The sequence below is a fragment of the Hibiscus syriacus genome, unplaced genomic scaffold, assembly GCF_006381635.1.
Source record: "Hibiscus syriacus cultivar Baekdansim isolate YM2019G1 unplaced genomic scaffold, ASM638163v2 tig00110548_pilon, whole genome shotgun sequence".
Taxonomy (NCBI): domain Eukaryota; kingdom Viridiplantae; phylum Streptophyta; class Magnoliopsida; order Malvales; family Malvaceae; genus Hibiscus; species Hibiscus syriacus.
Genome location: NW_024062775.1, coordinates 5,557,030 through 5,575,134, shown reverse-complemented (window position 1 = coordinate 5,575,134; position 18,105 = coordinate 5,557,030). Strand labels below are relative to the sequence as shown.

At 33.5% G+C, this 18,105-nt stretch overlaps 1 protein-coding gene and 2 pseudogenes across 1 annotated transcript; all 3 read left to right on the top strand.

Annotated features, from left to right (window-relative positions):
* Positions 1-501: 501 nt before the first annotated feature.
* LOC120130728 (F-box protein SNE-like) lies at positions 502-1,320 on the top strand. The gene has a single exon (XM_039147895.1). The coding sequence runs from the start codon at positions 732-734 to the stop codon at positions 1,200-1,202; it is 471 nt and encodes a 156-aa protein (XP_039003826.1). The 5' UTR covers positions 502-731; the 3' UTR covers positions 1,203-1,320.
* A 7,624-nt stretch (positions 1,321-8,944) lies between these two features.
* On the top strand, positions 8,945-11,724 carry LOC120131084 (annotated as a pseudogene).
* A 2,074-nt stretch (positions 11,725-13,798) lies between these two features.
* Positions 13,799-18,058, top strand: LOC120130669 (annotated as a pseudogene).
* Positions 18,059-18,105: the final 47 nt, after the last annotated feature.

The window sequence follows — 18,105 nt, the reverse complement described above, 5'->3', positions numbered from 1 at the left end:
AGGCGATATTCATAAAACTAGTACCCTATTGACTTGGTGAGACTAACTCTGGCCGATCACAAGTTTACCAGTGCTTTTCTTTTCGCAACGGCCTTGAACCAATTGAAGCTAAAACAAAAGAAGAAGAAACGTAAAAGCTTTGTCACAAGAAACAACAAAAACAACAAACCAATATACAAATTACTAAAGTAATTGAAGAAAAAGGCACAGCATCGGTTCCAGTTCTTTCTTTGCCTTGGCTCTTTTCTCTTGGCCTCTTCTCCATACCCCCCTCTCTCTCATTAACCCAAAATTTTGACTCCCTCCATTTCATACATGCTGTAAATTAAATCACTTTTTTCAAGGATTTTAATAAGATTTCATGTTTTCCCGTTGAGAATAGCCTAATACAGAGCAGTAAACGATGGTAATATACGTTACAGCAAATTCTACCAACTCTTACCAAATTATAGTTTACAGCAATGATGGGTGTTTTTTTATGTATCTGAATTGTCTTAAAAACCCAGAAAGAAAAATAAAATCTTTATTGTTTGTCTTCAAGTCTGCCTCTGTGTCTCGTTCCCTAATACAAACACAATCTTTCTCTTTTCCCTCTGAAGTCAAATCCCTTATACTTTACGTAACGCATATAGCACTTCTCCTATATATTAACCCACCGTTATTTTTATTCCTTTGCCTCTCAACTTCTCAACGCTATCTTCTTCTCTTTACTGTAACTTTTTTTAAAAACAATGGTGCAAAACCACCACGGGACAGTCGGGGAGAACAAGGGGAAAAGACCCAAGTTCTTTATCAACGACCACGTGGACATCCTCATAGAGATCCTCAAACGCCTCGACTGCCGTTCCCTCTGCGTTGCCGCCAGCGTGTGCCGTCTCTGGTGCACCATTGCTCGCAACGACTCCCTCTGGGAAAACCTATGCTTTCGACACGTGTCTCCTCCGCCTTCCAGCGTGCGGTCCGTTGTTCTTGCCCTGGGCGGCTACAAACGCCTCTACATGGGCTGCGTGAGACCCGTGCGGAGCCGACTCGGACGAGTCAGGAGAGCTTCTTGGGCTCGGGACGAGGTCCAGCTCTCCTTGTCTTTGTTTTGCGTTGATTACTACGAAAGGCTTGGCGGTGGGAGTAATAGTAACGGGAGACTCGTCGGGGAATCCTCACCGTCGTCGCTAATGTTCCTATGCAAGCCCATGAATGTATGATTTTTCGTCGTCTTTTATCTAACCTATATTTTCAAATTATTATACCTTTAAAATGAAAATTATCATAAAATTCTTTATAGCTTTTGTATTATTTTTTCTTAGAAATTTCTATGAATTGTTATTATCACCAGCGAGAAATGAATAAGTTACTGCCATTGTGGTTTTTATCTCTTATTTTCTAAGAAGTTTGTATTTAATTATTTTAGATTAATTTAAGAGTAGCTATAATATAATATAATATAAATATTCATAAATAAATGTTCAAATATTTGTAACATAATATTTATAAACTCTTTATTTTTAAGAATAACAACTATTCTTGTAATTACGAAGATAGTTTAATTTGTGCACAAATTTATATTTATTGTATTACATATTATTGGCGAGTTGTATATATTATAATATATAACATTCTTAACATTTTATTTTTGATTAAAAAGTCAGATTTTATTAAAAAATACGACTGTATTTTAAATAAATGATATTATAAATTTATCCTAAGTGATTCAAATGTTATTTTAAGCGTATGAATCAAGTTACCTCGTTTATTAAAAAATAATTGTTATCCTTATTGGTTAAAAAAATGACTATAGTGTATGAATCAATAATATTTTATTTAAGCGTTAACGGTTAAATGATAGTTAAATTTCTAATGAAAAATGATGAATTTAAAATATATAATTAATCTGATTATTTTAAAATTTTTAATAATCAGTGAAATCACTAAAGTAATAACCTATAATAAGGGGACTATTTGTGTACTTTACCCAAATTAAATAATAAAGTCCCACAGAATTTCATCTTGTTATGGGCTATTGACCTCGAAGGACCAAACATCCTGATGGGTCCAGTTCTGTCCCGAAAATCATATATAAAAGGAGCCCGGGCTCAAAATTAAACCCTTGACTGGACATACTATGATCCACTGCCAGTATTATGAATCCATGTTGGATACTCTGAATATCTTTACTTTTAAAAATTTCAGATATTTAAAAATTTATAGTTTTTATGGATATTCATAAGTTTATTAAATTTAAATATTAATCAAATAATTGCTTTGAACACGTGTTAAAGTAGAGGGGATCTAACAACAATAAGAGGGCATATCCTAAGGGGGTGTTTGGATGTGAGAATATGGGATTCTTATGAGAATTGAATCCACATTCTTCCGTTTGGTTAGGTCGGGAATTTCATTCACGGTAATGAAAGATTATATATTACTGGGAATGTCATTATCTCTTTTTTCTTAGGTATTGTTGGATTACCGGCATTTTGGACTAAAATACCTTTAAATTTTTATTTTTTTTCAAAAATATTTTTCTTCTGTCATTAAATAATAAAAATTCTACGAATGTTAAATTATAAATTTATTCTTAAATTATTTTATATTTACAAAAAAAAATCTATAATTAAAATTTTATATGAAATTCAGGGATTCAAATAAAATTTTACCCTTTCATTAAACTTTTTTTATATTTTTAATTTTGTAAAAAAATTATATAAATATTATAAATTTAAATTTTTTAAAGAAAATATATAAATATTTTCTAACTTGTAATATTATACAAATATATAATAAAGACAATTTGGTTAAATATACATTCCAATAATCTCCAAACACGGTAATCTTACATTTCAGCTAAGCTAACCAAACACAAAATACAACATTCCTAATAATTTTATTCCCTAATAATCTTACATTCACACTAATAATCTTATATTTAATAAACCAAACGCTTCCTAAACGACGAACACATAATCATAAGCGAGTTGCGGATACTTAATTATAGCTAAGGCAAATCACTGTCAAATCCATGTGGTTTGTCAAGTTTATGGCAATAATGGAGGTTGAGGACATACAAATAAGTGTCAATCAAGGTTGATGACTGTGATTAATTGCATTTGGGCCAGCTTTGGTTTGCTCCTAAAAGATAGCGGCGAACATGTGGTTTGATATTTAGGGTGTGTTTGGTTGGAGAAATGCGAGATTTATATGAAAATGGAATTCATATTCTTCCGTTTGGTTAGCACGAGAATCTCATTTCCGATAATTTTATATTACTAATAGTGAATTTTTTGGGATATATTATTGGGAATGTCATTACCTCTATTTCTTTAGGTATTATTAGATTACCGACATTTTGGACTAAAATACTCTTAAATTTTTTTTCAAAAATATCATTCTTTTGTCATTAAATAATAAAAATTCTACAAATGTTGAATTATAAATTTATCCTTAAACTATTTTAGATTTACAAAAGAAAATTATAATTAAAATGTTATATGAAGTTCAGAGGTTAAAATAAAATTTTACTCTTTCATTAAACATTTTTATATTTTTAATTTTGTAAAAAATATATATAAATTTTATGAATTTAAATTTTTTAAAGAAAATATATAAATATTTTCCAACTTTTAATATTATACAAATATGTAATAAAGACAATTTGGTCAAATATACATTAAATAATCTTTTATTCATTTAACCAAACACGGTAATCTTACATTCCTGCTAAACTAACCAAACACAAAATACAACATTCCCAGTAATCATATTCCCTGGTAATCTTACATTCTCACTGGTAATTTTACATTATGTAAACCAAACGCACTCTTAGGGTGTTTGGATGGGGGAATGTGGGATTCCCATCGGAATGGAATCCACATTCCCCCGTTTGGTTAGCTCGGGAATCCTATTCCCTGTAATGTAAGATTACCAATAGTGGATTTTTTGGGATATATTACCGGGAATGTCATTACCTCCATTTCCTTAGGTATTGTTGGATTACCGACATTTTGGACTAAAATGTCCTTAAATTTTTATTTTTTTTCAAAAATATATTTCTTCTGTCATTGAATAATAAAAATTATACGAATGTTAAATTACAAATTTATCTTTAAATTATTTTAGATTTACAAAAAATCTATAATTAAAATTTTATATGAAGTTCAAGGGTTAAAATAAAATTTTACCCTTTCATTAAACTTTTTTTATTTTTATTTTTGTAAAAAATATATAAATATTATAAATTTAATTTTTTTAAAGAAAATATATAAATATTTTCCAACTTGTAATATTATACAAATATATAATAAAGACAATTTGGTCAAATATACATTCCAATAATCTTTTATTCCTTTAACCAAACACAGTAATTTTACATTCCTGCTAAGCCAACCAAACACAAAATACAACATTCACAGTAATCCTATTCTCTGGTAATCTTACATTCCCACTTGTAATCTTACATTCCGTGAACCAAACACACACGATTAAAACCTACTCTTTATCCTATGCTACGGCATACTTAGGCGCATAAATTTACCAAACCAACACTTCTAAATACAATTTTTTAATAATATAAAGTAAATACAAAATAATATATATTTAAATATAATTCTTAATATTTTATGTATTAGACAGCTCACATCTCTAATATTTTCTATGCTCAAATTTGAGATCTTAAGAAATAACAACAATTAATCTTATTTTGTTTACGGTGATGCACTGCTGCACTCAACTTTGTTTATTTATGATAACCCTTTTTTTTAAACATTGTTTTAAGCATGGAGAATGTTCTAACGACTTTTGACACCCTATTTATACACGTCAAAACCCACCTAAAAATACAAATTATTATACTATTTATTTTCTTAATTTAATGATACAAAAACCTTGAACCTCTTACACAAATTTGGATAAATTTTTTTTTACATTGTATTGCCACATACGACACGTGGTGATGTGCAAATTTGCCTTGTCCCATCATTTACAGTCAAAACACCAAACGCTTACAACGTTGAGTTTGTGCGGTTTACTCTTGGTTAGATCATAGTCGTCCATTTTTTAAAATCAAAAGGGATCTGATGGACGCACTTCGTACACGATACACCATACGTGGATCTGATGTGAAAAAATAGAATAGAGTTTTAGCCTGTCACCTATATATCTCAGTTAAAACGAGAAAATGGCCTTACGAAACAAAGTTATTACCCATGTCGGTGTTCTACTATTAGTAGGATAAGATCATATTATTAGTAGGATAAACATGTATTAATTTGTCATATGATACGTGGATCAAAAGTTAAACTCTGTAATAATGCTTTTATTACAGCTGATAATAAAAATGTAGGTAGAACACGACCAAATTGTGATAAAAGTACACAATCAACTGAAAAGAAATAAATAAACCATTTTATTAAAAAAAATGAAAAACTGAAACGCGCGTGGATATACTGAGAAAAGGATCGCGTTAGTGGGGAGAAAATTTTACAAAGCATACAATCAAGTAGTCCAGCTAAAGAAAAGAGCGAAATGAGGAACCCATCGCATTCCGAAGTCCACGCTAAAGCTTAAGCCAACAGCGAGAGTAGCCAATCATAACTTGTTACTCGCTCTCTCATTTTTTTAATAAATTTTTATATACAACAATTATTTTTATTTTTTCGGTCTACGTAGAAAAGGGAAAGAAATAGATATTTACCGATAGAATTTTTTCGATAATCAGTACCTCGGCACATTTACTTATATATAAATGTTAAAATTGTGAAACCTCAATTTAGTGTATCAGCATAATGAAAATCTGCGAATTGACGTAACCACATACAATGAACTTGATTACTCGATTTGTCAGGCATCAAGATCTCTTCTATGAGTTGTAATATGCATTTTAACATGCTACTCGGAGGTGCTGCAACTTAAATGTTAAAAAAGTTGTATAAAATCAATTTAACAGTATACGACCATTGTTGAAATTAAGCAGAACACCTCCAAGATATTATTCGCACAAAGAATGTCAATCACTATCTACAACCCCAAAAATTAATCCCCATCTATTAGAAGCCTCAAATGCATAAAAACATCTTATAGCGTAATTGTGCACTCTTCACACGAAAGATGAAATGTGTGTCTCTGATCTCCACCTCTCATCCAATGTAAAAATAAGGTTAGATTCAAGGTTATAATGTACTTCATATTTTACGACACGAATAGGTATTTCTAACTTAAGTTTACAAATGAATAGATCTAATATACAATATTTATCTTAATTTAATAAATATTATAGAAATTACAATATAATCTAATACTAAAAAATTAAATAAATAAAACTTTAACAATAATTAAAATTACAAAAGAATTTAAAATTATTAATGTATCGATAAAATGCCTCTGAGATATGTTTCTTATTTAAACGTAACAAATCGTCTTCCATTTTATAACTGCAAATATTAATAAAAAATAGTATAATAAAATTTAATAAAATAATAAATTATTGATTCAATATAATACAATAAAAATATTTTACCTTTTTAATAGAAATATTGATATTTGAAATAATGAGAGAATTTAAGATTTGAGTGTGGTTTAAAGATTGTGTTTGGGTATGATATTTATAAGAAGATGGGAGATGAGTATGTATAGGAAGAAGGGAGAGGGTAGACTAATTCTCATAAATGTGGGAAGTTGACGGTTGGGGCGCCTTACATATGTGTAAAAAATGAGCGAAGGCGCGCAGATGGTAATTCGCGCTTTACCTTATATGACGTCAGTTAGGACATAGTCCGTTAAGCCACGAATAATAATCTGTACTTTGTTAAAAACAGTGCTAGATCAATAATATTAAAAAAGAAACTATGATAGATAATTATTAGAGAAAATAACCTCAATGACCGAAAATTTCTTATAATATACGATTTTGACCAATTTTTTTTCGATTTGTCAAAATGACCAACAAGATCGCAACGCGATCTCCAGTATCGCAAATCAGTTTCCAGATTTGCAACGCGATTTTGACTATCGCAACGTAATAATACATAATCGCAACGCGATAATATATAATTGCAACGCGATAATACATAATCGCAACGCGATTCTGACTATCGCAACGCGATTCTAACTGTCGCAACACTGAATTTCAAATTCGCAACAGGTTATAGTTTCACAAAACAAATGTTTTGGGTATATAACTACGCAGCAGAAGCAACTCATAACCTAAATCCCTAAATTGTAACTCATTCCATCTCCATCTATCACTCTCTCCGACGACATCCGTTCCTATATCCAACGACATCCTTCCCCATTCGGCAACAGGTTTTAGTTTCGCAGCTCGTTTGTTTAGTAAATTAATTTACAATAATGAAATCATCTAATGTTGATCATGTTTGGATATATTTGCGTTTTGGAGGGTCATGGGAGAATGTTCATGGTGTTTTACAATATATGCATTTACCCATGAATCTTCAACTAAAACTGTCATTAAAAAAGTTAACTTATGAAACTCTAATGTTACGTGTTGCAAATAAATTGAATTTAGAGCCCTTAAGTGGATTTAGGCTATCTTATCAGAGAAAATGTAAAGTTTATTTGTTAACCGACAATGAAGATGTTGAACGATCATTGCTTACATTAGTGTTTCGCAAGATGATGTTACATTGTATGTTGTTGAACCTATAAGTAGTGAAGTTGGGTCAGTAGCGGGTAGTAATTAACTAAGTTTTTCAACCCCAGTTTATGGTGCTCAAAATTTAATGGTTCCACCACAATTTCATAACCAAACAAATTTTGTTTCACCACATTTCCAATACCAAACACAATCTCAAAACCCACAATCTTTCCCTAATCCAAATGCCAATCAACTTTCAGCACCAAATTTCGGTTTTCGTATTAACCAGTTAGACGATGATGAGCCAACAGAAAAAATTGTGAGTACTAGTCGATATTCGAAATTTGATCTTGGTCAATACTCGGATTTTGATGATGTTTCAGAAGAAGAAACAGATCATGCGTGTAATGATTTTGATATTGGTCAATACCCGAATTTTGATGATGAAACAGCCGCTGCCGAGGAAGATGTTGTTGATGATAATGAGGAGGAAGTTACGACTGTGAATGAACATGTTGAACATCCATTCTGTAATTCATATAACCCTGAAGAAGAAAAAGAAGAATAAATACTAACTTTACAGGGTCAAATACTAAATAGTTTAGCAGTATTGGCAGCAATCGAATGAATTTAATAAGCAATCTAAGTGAAATGATTAATCTATTATTGAAATTACCAGTAAACTTATTATCAATTTCAATATGAAAAACCTAATAATAATGCAAAAATTTCAAAATAAAAATAATTAAAAAAACTAACCCTCGGTGGTTGATTTGGTTGATTTTCCATTTCTGATCGTGAATGATTGTGAGAGTGGCTCTAAGAGATGGAGATAGACGAATTTCGTCGGAGATGGAGACGGATTTCGTTGGAGATGGGGATGGATGTCGCCGTAGAGAGTGAGAATGGAGATGAGACTGATTTGTGATTTAGGTTTTTATGTTAAGAGTTGCGATTACGGGATGTATTAATATTCGTGTTTGGAATTTGAAAATAAAATACGCGTTGCGATACTAATGGCGTTTTGAAAATCGTATTGCGATTTTGTATTATCGCGTTGTGATAGTTAGAATCGCGTTGCGATTTACATATTCGCATTGCGATAGTCAAAATCGCGTTGCGAATCTGGAAACTGATTTGCGATACTGGAGATCGCATTGCGATTTAGATATCGTATTACGATTTAGAGATCGCATTGCGATTTTGTTGGTCATTTTGACAAATAAAAAAAATAATCAAAATCGTATATTATAAAAAAATTTCGGTCACTAAAATTATTTTTCGTAATTATTAAGTGTATGAGTGATATTTAGAAAAAAAATCTCAACCCTCTCACTTATTTTATAAGCTATGCTTTTTATCTTTTTTTTAATTAATTCCTCTCTCCTTTTCTCTTTTGTTATTTGTGCTTGCTTCCCGAGAAAAAAAAAATAAAACAAGAAAAAGGAGTACAAGAGAAGACGGATTTGACTTTCAACAACTGTTACTCTAACCTCAAAATCTGTAGCTTTCCAGTTTCCTTTTTTCCCCCTCTTCGATTTCCAGGGAATCAAAGGGACAATTTTTTTTCTCCAAAAAAATCAATTTGATTTTCGTTTTAAGTGGCGGTAAATGTTGACGGAAAATATGTGGTAAATATAAAAGGTGAACTTTGGTTGGAATAATAGAGATGAGCAAAGAACGCCCGCCTGAGCCTCTCGATTTTTTATTTGGACTGTTGAGGTATATATCTGTACTTTTGTAGTTTTGATTTTATTTGGATCTTTATTTCTGTACAGTTCAGATCTTGTGTTTTTCCTTTTTTGAGATTTTAGTTTCTTAAATATGGAATATTCCTAATTGTATTCTAATCTTTTCCCAGTTTGAAGTTACGACGCTGACATTTCGTCACTCGAATTTTATCTTGTTAAAAAAAGGGACTTCGATTGTTGTTAAATTTGTAACCATTCCAATATTTTGATTTGTCTTTGATTACTGTAAACTTCAGAAATGAATTGATAAAGAGAAGGTGATAAGTTTCTCAGTCATCATTTTGATATATTGTTATTTTAATATCGGATCATATTGTTTCAATCTCTCTTTTCTTCTATCTCCAGTTATAGTATGGATACTATTAGTATTTTGATGAATCCATATACTGTTGGCCCGCCTTCTTGTTAATATATGACATAGTAGCATGTCATCAAAGAATGTTTGTTCAGGGTTGCCATTTTCACCTTTTTTATGGAGTTTGATGTGTTGCTATTGTTCATTAAGGTCATCTCGAGATTGTTTGAGTGGATTAGTCCAATTGTGACTAGAAAGTAAATGAACAGTATTGGTCTAGTTACTTGCAGAAACTGTATAACAACCTGCTTCTTAGCTCATCATATGGTATGCTTACACTTCTGAATCTGATAAAGATATTCTTATACAAACTTATCGAGTTTACAATTAAAAGGAAAGATTCCCTTTTGTAAGGAAAATAATTTCTCGGGTGCATCTTTTTTTTTGTAATGTTGGGATCTTCAATTGTATCTTTATTAGTACCTGTTGCAGAGAACTTTTTGTGGGAAGATGACAGAAAATACTAACAGATGCATCAGGTGGGTCTTCATTGTCGAAGACGAGCTGTTTATTTCAAGTTATGTGACATATTTCTAACCTGCTTGGAGTGTCATAATTAACTTTTTGAAAGTTAGGGTAACTATTTATTTAGGTGTTTTCATCCTCCTTGGAAGACTTGTTTGTGCTTGTTTAATTGCCCCAACAACATTTCTTAGGAGAAAATAATATGCATGTGACCTTTCTCTTCATTATCATAATTTATAACCTCTCCTATCAGATAATAGAAACAGTAGTGATATGTCTGATTACCATTCCGAATAACAACGAATCCCCGAAAGAGAAATGGACACTAATTAACAAGGTAACTTGTGAAGCCATCGGTGAAGATTTTGTTACTTTTCCTTTTGAAAATTAACATAGAGGTTTTTCACATGGATATTTAATTCAATGACAAACTTTTGCTCTGCGTCTTTATTCTTTTTCTGGCAGGATGTTGGTATGTGGTTGGAAGAAATAAATCTTGGTGGCTATCGCCAGATCTTTAAGGAAAATGGTGTCAATGGGGAATACTTGGAAGGAATGTCTATGTTTACAACTGAACAGATTCTTCGGTTTATAAGGCGATGCCATATTAAGTGGGGAGACTTCATCACACTATGCAAGGAACTGAGGAGAATAAAAGGTCTCTCACAATCTCTTCCCCCACCCCCTCTCTCTCTCGGATGGTATATAGTATATAACATGTATATATAATGTATGTGTGTGTATATTTCTGTAAGTAGTATTTCTTCAATTTTGCTGTATAAAACATGGGCACTTTTCTCTATTGTGTGCATTATTCGTCTAGCTGCAAACCATTGCCATGTGCCATATTTACCTTTGCAGCCTATGGTACTCAATTTTGCTTTTCTCTATTGTTTGTATATTTCTGTAAGTAGTATTTATTCAATTTTTACTGTAAGTAGATATTTTACCCACTGTCATCAAAGAACAGCATATGGTACTCAAGTTCTGTAGGGAGCACTGGTTGTTGTTTAGATTTATTGGAACACTGGTTGGTTTAGATTTATCAATGCATGTTTACATGAGAGAAACTGGCTATACTATCTATAGTGCACCATGCCTTCCAAATGATTTTCCGATATTTGGGTTGTTACTCGGAAAAAAGAAACAAAAAAATTTGTCGTGCAATTGTCGTCAGCCTGATGCTGCTACTCTCCATATTGCTTCTTATTGATTGATTTTAATGTATTATTCAGTGGCTTGCCTAAAAGGAGAGCAAAAAGTCCGCAGGCCGTGGTGGGCTCCGCCTTGCCTTTCAGTAGTCTTTGTCAAGGTGGCAAAGAGCAAGCGACAGTCACGCGTCGTTTCCCTGAAGCTGGAACCATGATGAAGTATATGCCTTTTACGTGCACATGTTGTGTTTCTCCTTGCTAAGGGGTAAAGAAAATGATCTTTTTGTCTTAAAATCTGTCAAAGGTATCGCTCTTAGTTCTTCCTTGAATAACTCTTTTATGTATACAAAGCCTTTTCTTGTTAACATATTGTTATCTGTTGATTTTCAAGTTGTATCATGCATCTTGTTCAGTAAATTGTAATAATTTCACTCTTTAGGCATCCCTTCTTGAAATGTTATATTACTCTGTTATCTCTGTCAAAAATTTCCAGAAACGATGCAATATGAAAAGCTCTTTTATCTTATATTTATTGTGTTTTGGAATCTTCATGTTCTGTCTATCTATTTGAAAATCGATTTATTAGTTTTAAAAATGGTTAAGGTCCATAATCCCGCCTTGAAAATTTGTTAATTTTAATAAAACAAAGATTTCGACTACTTCAGATAATAAATGGGTTTAGTTTTGATTTTTTATCCTATACTGTTAAAATTTTGGAAATTTTAATTTATTTACTATAATTTAATTATATGATGCGTGGATTGGAAAATATTCGCTTCAAATAATTTAAGATATGCTCAATTTATTTTATTTTATTTTCACAATTTAATTTAAATAAGTCTAATAATTTTTATCAAAATTTTAGATCTTTTGTAACCTATAAATAGACACCTAACATTTGTAATTTATCAGAGTATAATTCATAAATACTAGTATATTTTTTCCAAAAATTAGATCAGGATCGAATATTAGTATTAACGATCGAACGGTTAAGATCAAATCCATGAATCAGGTACTACTTCCACTTCTCATTTTGAGGTTTTATTCATTGGGCCAAAATCTTATGGGTTCGAGATAGTTGTGGTTGAATTTGAATTTTAGAATCATGAGTTCGTCTTTACATTTCGCTTAGAGAAGGATTCCTGTATAAGTAATATTTTGAAGTTAGGCTTCTGGAATTAAGCTGAATAAATGTGGGAATGTGGCAAGCAAAGATGGTAAGTGAATTGTCGAGTGTTAAGAAATGAAGAATCTGATACTGAGCAGCTTAACGAGGCTAGGATTTGTTTCACAGTTGAGGTTATTGCTTCTTGTGGATGGTGCTGTCATTGATGCAGGCACCGCATGCAAACTGTAATCATGCTTTGTAATGTTAGAAAGTTTGAGCCTTCATGAAAAAAAAAAAAGAAAAGAAACGGGAACAGTGATTAGGGATTGGCCATTTGGCCTTGCTCCCATGTGTTGTTTTGGTTTCTCAAGTAATTTACGTGCAGGACTCGTTAAATAATGTTTCCAACCTGGCTTTTATTTGTTGGTTAAACATACTTTATTTTCTGCAGGATGGATTAAATCACAAAATATACTATAATTTATGCCTTGCTTAGGTCTGATTAGGGCTTATTGTTGAAACTAACGAAAAACCATAGATGAAAAACATATGGCTAGAAAAGTTGGGGACTTGAGAGAAAGAATGCCTAACCCATAAGGGTTAATTTTAGCAACATCCAAACTTAAGAGAACAATTTTGAACTTTAATCTTCATTAACTAAAGCAACCTAAAAAATAAATAGAAAATTATATAGGACCAATGCTTCATTTCAGGGTTACCTAATAAAACCCCAATTAACCTATAAAAATTACTTCTTAGAAAAAGGAAAATTGAAATCTGCGTAATAGTATTTTTTCCATAAATTTCAAGAGTTTATATTTCACTTCCTTACTGTGTCTGTTTGTGGCTATAACCCTTGGTTAGTAACTAGTAATATATTTAACATTTTGAGTCATATTGCAATCAGAATTCCACCAGCAAACAAGAACGATAAAGGGGACGGAATAGATCCAATTAAGCCAGTTTTTTATGGAGAGCTTCCACAAGTTGTTCATGATGAACAGACCAGCTTTTTGCAGAGGCGTGTTCCTGCTCAGTATCGCTGGCTCCTATCATTAACGTGTCCAGATCTGTGCAATTCTTTTAAAATGACTAATTTGTTGTTTCCACGTGATTTGTGCCAGCTGATGTTTGTATATCAGGCGGAATGTGTCAGGGAACATGCTTATCATGGATTATATATGGGAACAAAATTTTTATCTGGAGTTATCTGTCATTTGCAGCTTCTAAGAAATGCATTACTCTTGAACTTCCTTCAGATGTTATAGGAAATGCAGATTGTGGAAGAAATTCCTATCTCCGCAATAATTGGTTGCTTTCTGTTGTCAATTGGGATAGCACCTTGAAAGTAACAAATAGAGTTACAAATCTTCGCTATTCTGTTGGTATTGTCATGTGTAATCAGAAAACACAAGCTGTTTTAAACTGGTCTGACATCTTTGCAGATGTGGTACCTGCCCCTGTTACCACTTTTGCATCTTCAGATGAATCATGGGTGACTTCTTCACGTAATGACAGTAATGCCACCCCAAACAAACATGCAATGAGTTTTTCCGGTTCAAGTTCTTTCAACTCTTTGATTGCTTCTGCAATTCCTGGTACCCAGAATGCATGTGTTGCCCTTGCATGTTGTTCCAGTGGCGAGCTTTGGCAATTTTACTGCACCCCAAGTGATATTCAACTAAATAAAGTACACCAGAACATACAAAGTTTGTCATCCCAAGGCCCTGGAATTGGTCAACTTGTTGGGAGCAAGGGATATCCAAGGTCAATGATATGGCGCCTTCCTAACATTTCCATTTCCGACTCCAACCGCCAATTTTTTCTACTGCAGAAAATGAAATACAATGTTTCAGCATCAAGCTTTTTTCCTGATTTAATGCTGTCAAAGCTTTGGTCTCAGGAAATTGTTGGTAATGATGGTGATTCGGATATTAAGAAGGATCTGGCAGGACAGAAGCGAATCTGGCCTTTGGACCTTCAGGTAGATGACCATGGTAAAGTTATTATTGTTCTTGTTGCCACCTTCTGCAAGGATCGGGTTAGCAGCTTAAGTTACACTCAATATTCTCTTTTGACCATGCGCTATATATCTGAGGTGAACACCTCAGATTTTCATGAAAGGGTTTTAGAGAAAAAGGCTCCAATCCTAGTGATAATTCCTAAAGCAAGGGTAGAAGACGAAGACTTCTTATTCTCCATGAGACTTCGAGTAGGGGGCAGGCCCTCAGGATCAACAATCATACTTTCTGGTGAAGGGACTGCAACGGCCACCCATTATTACAGAAATTCTACTCGGCTCTGTCAATTTGACTTACCTCATGACGCTGGGAAAGTTCTTGATGCTTCGGTTCTTCCGCCTACCGATGATGGGGAAGATGGCGCATGGGTTGTGCTTACTGAGAAAGCAGGGATATGAGCGATACCAGAAAAGGCTCTTTTACTTGGTGGGGTTGAACCCCTTGAACGAAGCTTGTCTCGCAAAGGGAGTTCAAACGAAGGATCTGCACTAGAAGAGAGAAGGAACCTTATGTTTGTGAGCAATATTGCTCCTAGAAGGGCTAGTTCAGATGCATGGGATGCTGGCGGTAGACAATCAACCGGTATGACTGGGATTACACGCCGAACTGCCCAAGATGAAGAATCAGAAGCTTTGCTAGGTCAATTTTTCCATGAGTTTCTGATATCTGGGAATGTTGATGGATCACTAGAAAAACTCAAGAGTTCTGGGGCTTTTGAAAGGGGTGGTGAAACTAATGTCTTTGTACGGAAAAGCAAATCAATTGTTGACACCTTAGCTAAACACTGGACAACTACTCGAGGTGCTGAAATTGTTTCTTTGGGTATCATATCAGCTCAACTCATGGATAAGCAGCAGAAACATAACAAGTTTCTCCGGTTTCTTCGTATATCCAAGTGCCATGAGGAGTTATGTTGTGGACAGAGTATGATCTGGCAGTTTTGCCATAGCTTTTGCGGCTGCATTTCATTATCTTCTTTTTTCCTTTTCTGTTAGAATATATTTGCATAAAACAGTATGTAGTCTCCATCATGGTACATTTAGTATAAACTCTGACTAGTAGTCTACCCTTTTGGTTGGTTTTGAACTGTTATTTAGCACGTATGTTGACTTATAACATTGAGGACTTAGCTGGGCATTTCAGGTTGCAATTTGTAGTCAAGTTGCAGAGGTGACTTTATATTCAGTTGTTATTAGTGTGTGGAGGATTACATTGACTTTTTGGCTGCAGTTTAGATTCTTAGCATTTCCTGGTGTTCATATTTGATTTTTGAGTAGCATCTTAGATCTTTCTATGGCTGCAATCAAATATTTTTTCCATTGCTAGACATTCTCAGGAGTGAACCTTGTAGGCAGGTTCTCATTCTTGATGTTATATATGACTGTAAAGGGGAATAATTTATTTCATGTCTATCTTGTTTTCTAATAAAACAACAGACAAAAGAGAAACATGCCTAATTTTCAACTTATTTGGCAGGACATTCTTTGCAAATCATCTTAGAACATGGTGAAAAGCTCTCTGCAATTATTCAACTCAGGGAACTACAGAACGTGATCAGCCAAAACCGTTCAACTGGAGTTGGCTTAACTCATTCATGTTTTGAAAATCAAATTTCAGGAGCTCTTTCGGATCTGATTCAGTTAGTAGGGGAGAGGGCCAGGCGAAATACTGTCCTTCTGATGGACAGAGATAATGCTGAAGTGTTCTATAGTAAGGTCTCTGATCTTGAACAGGTATTTTCTATTTATTCTTTTTTATTCACTCCTCTTGTTGCCTCGTTGCTTTCTACAATAACTTTAGCTTATGGATTATGCAGCATGAGAGCATGGGACCTAGATGTGGATTCAGTTACTTTGTGTTTAAACAGCTGTATGAAAAAAAGCAATTCTCTAAGCTGCTAAGGCTTGGGGAGGAATTCCAGGAAGAGCTGTCCATTTTCTTAAATCATTACCAAGATCTCCTATGGCTTCATGAATTATTCCTTCATCAGTTTTCAGCAGCTTCAGAAACTCTTCATGTTTTGGCTCTTTCTCAAGATGAGGGCTCTATTTCAATCACTGAAGAGGAGATTGATTATGACCATGCAAATACAGTTCCAATATTGACCGACAGGAGACGACTTTTGAACCTCTCCAAGATAGCTGCCTTTGCAGGTGATCTATTTGAAATTTGTCATTTATTACTCTGGTTTATTTCCCATTGGTTTTATTCTCTATTTCATGGGAACACTAATCCTTTTTCCATCATCAAATACCGCTTAGTACCTAGAAGAGGTAATTCTTTTTTTTAAAAAAAAGAGATGAAAACAGAAAATAAGGAAATTTGATGGAGGTATTATGCGAATTGCTATCATTGGTAAATATTTTCTTTCCTCCCTCTTCGCTTCTTTGATCATATTCCAGTTTTTAAAAGTCTGAAAACATAATTTTAAGAATCTCTTACTATTAGGCCTATAAAACCTCTATTCCGTTTCCCATTTATCCTTTAACCTTCTCTCTCTCTTAACGAGCAGGTAAAGATGCCGACTCACAGGTAAAAGTGAAACGAATAGAAGCTGATTTGAAGATTTTGGGATTGCAGGTTTGTTGCATTCAACGAGGATATATATATATATATTGCTTTTATCTTTAAAGTGCCGCTGTTCTCATTAGTGCATGATTTTATCTTGTCCATGACCCGTAGTGATTCATTTAAGCTGTTATAGACCTTCTGAACGTGGGTGAGCTGAATCAAGCTTTTCTAAAGCTCAAACATTACATTATAAAAATATTATAAACTGTATCTATCTCACAAGCTATTTGAGCTAAGTATTAAAATTCATATTACCGACTGCTTTCCGAAGCATTGTAGGTACTCTATATAATGTAATGGAAATGCCTGAATTGCACCAGTACACGGAAATACATCAAACCGTTTTATTCATTTGTAGTAAAGTCCGTATCCTTTTGTTGTCTTCTGCAGGAAGAAATTACGGAAGTTCTACCAACTGATGATACAAAGCAACGTGTTGAAAAGCAGCTCCTTTGCCCCGAGGAGCTCATAGAGCCGTGTCTCAAAAGTGGAAGCAAAGAGCTAGCTTTGCAGGTCTTTGATGTATTTGCATGGACGAGCTCATCATTTCGAAAGAGCCATAGGAACCTTATTGAAGAATGCTGGAAAAATGCTGCTGATCAAGATCCTTGGAGCCAACTCTATGAAGCATCTGTATCCGAAGGTTGGAGTGACGAGGAGACCTTGAAACAACTTAGCCAAACTATCCATTTCAAGGCTTCAAACAGGTGTTATGGTCCGAAGGCAGAAACCATTGAAGACGGATTCAATGTTGTTCTGCCATTGAGACAAGAAAACGCAGAAGTAGCCGGTTTGAAGGATACGCGATCATCTGTGGAGGCAGTATTGATGCAACATAGGGATTTCCCATATGGGGTAAGCTAATGCTGACTGCTATCATGCTCGGATGTGTACACGGGGACGATGTTAGATTAGGGGGGGGGGGGCTTTCCCCAATGGTATGACAGAATATTAGGGCTAAATACTGATTGCATTTTGGGATTGCCTTTTTCATTAGTGGTATTTGTATCGACATGTTTCCCTTTTTTTGGGGTCTTATTAAATGCATAACCTAATCATGCATTCCAAAATTCAATATATTTTAATTTATGCATAAAA

Excerpts from the sequence above, each read along its gene's own strand:
- LOC120130728 (XM_039147895.1), top strand. The coding sequence starts at position 732 with ATGGTGCAAAACCACCACGGGACAGTCGGGGAGAACAAGGGGAAAAGA.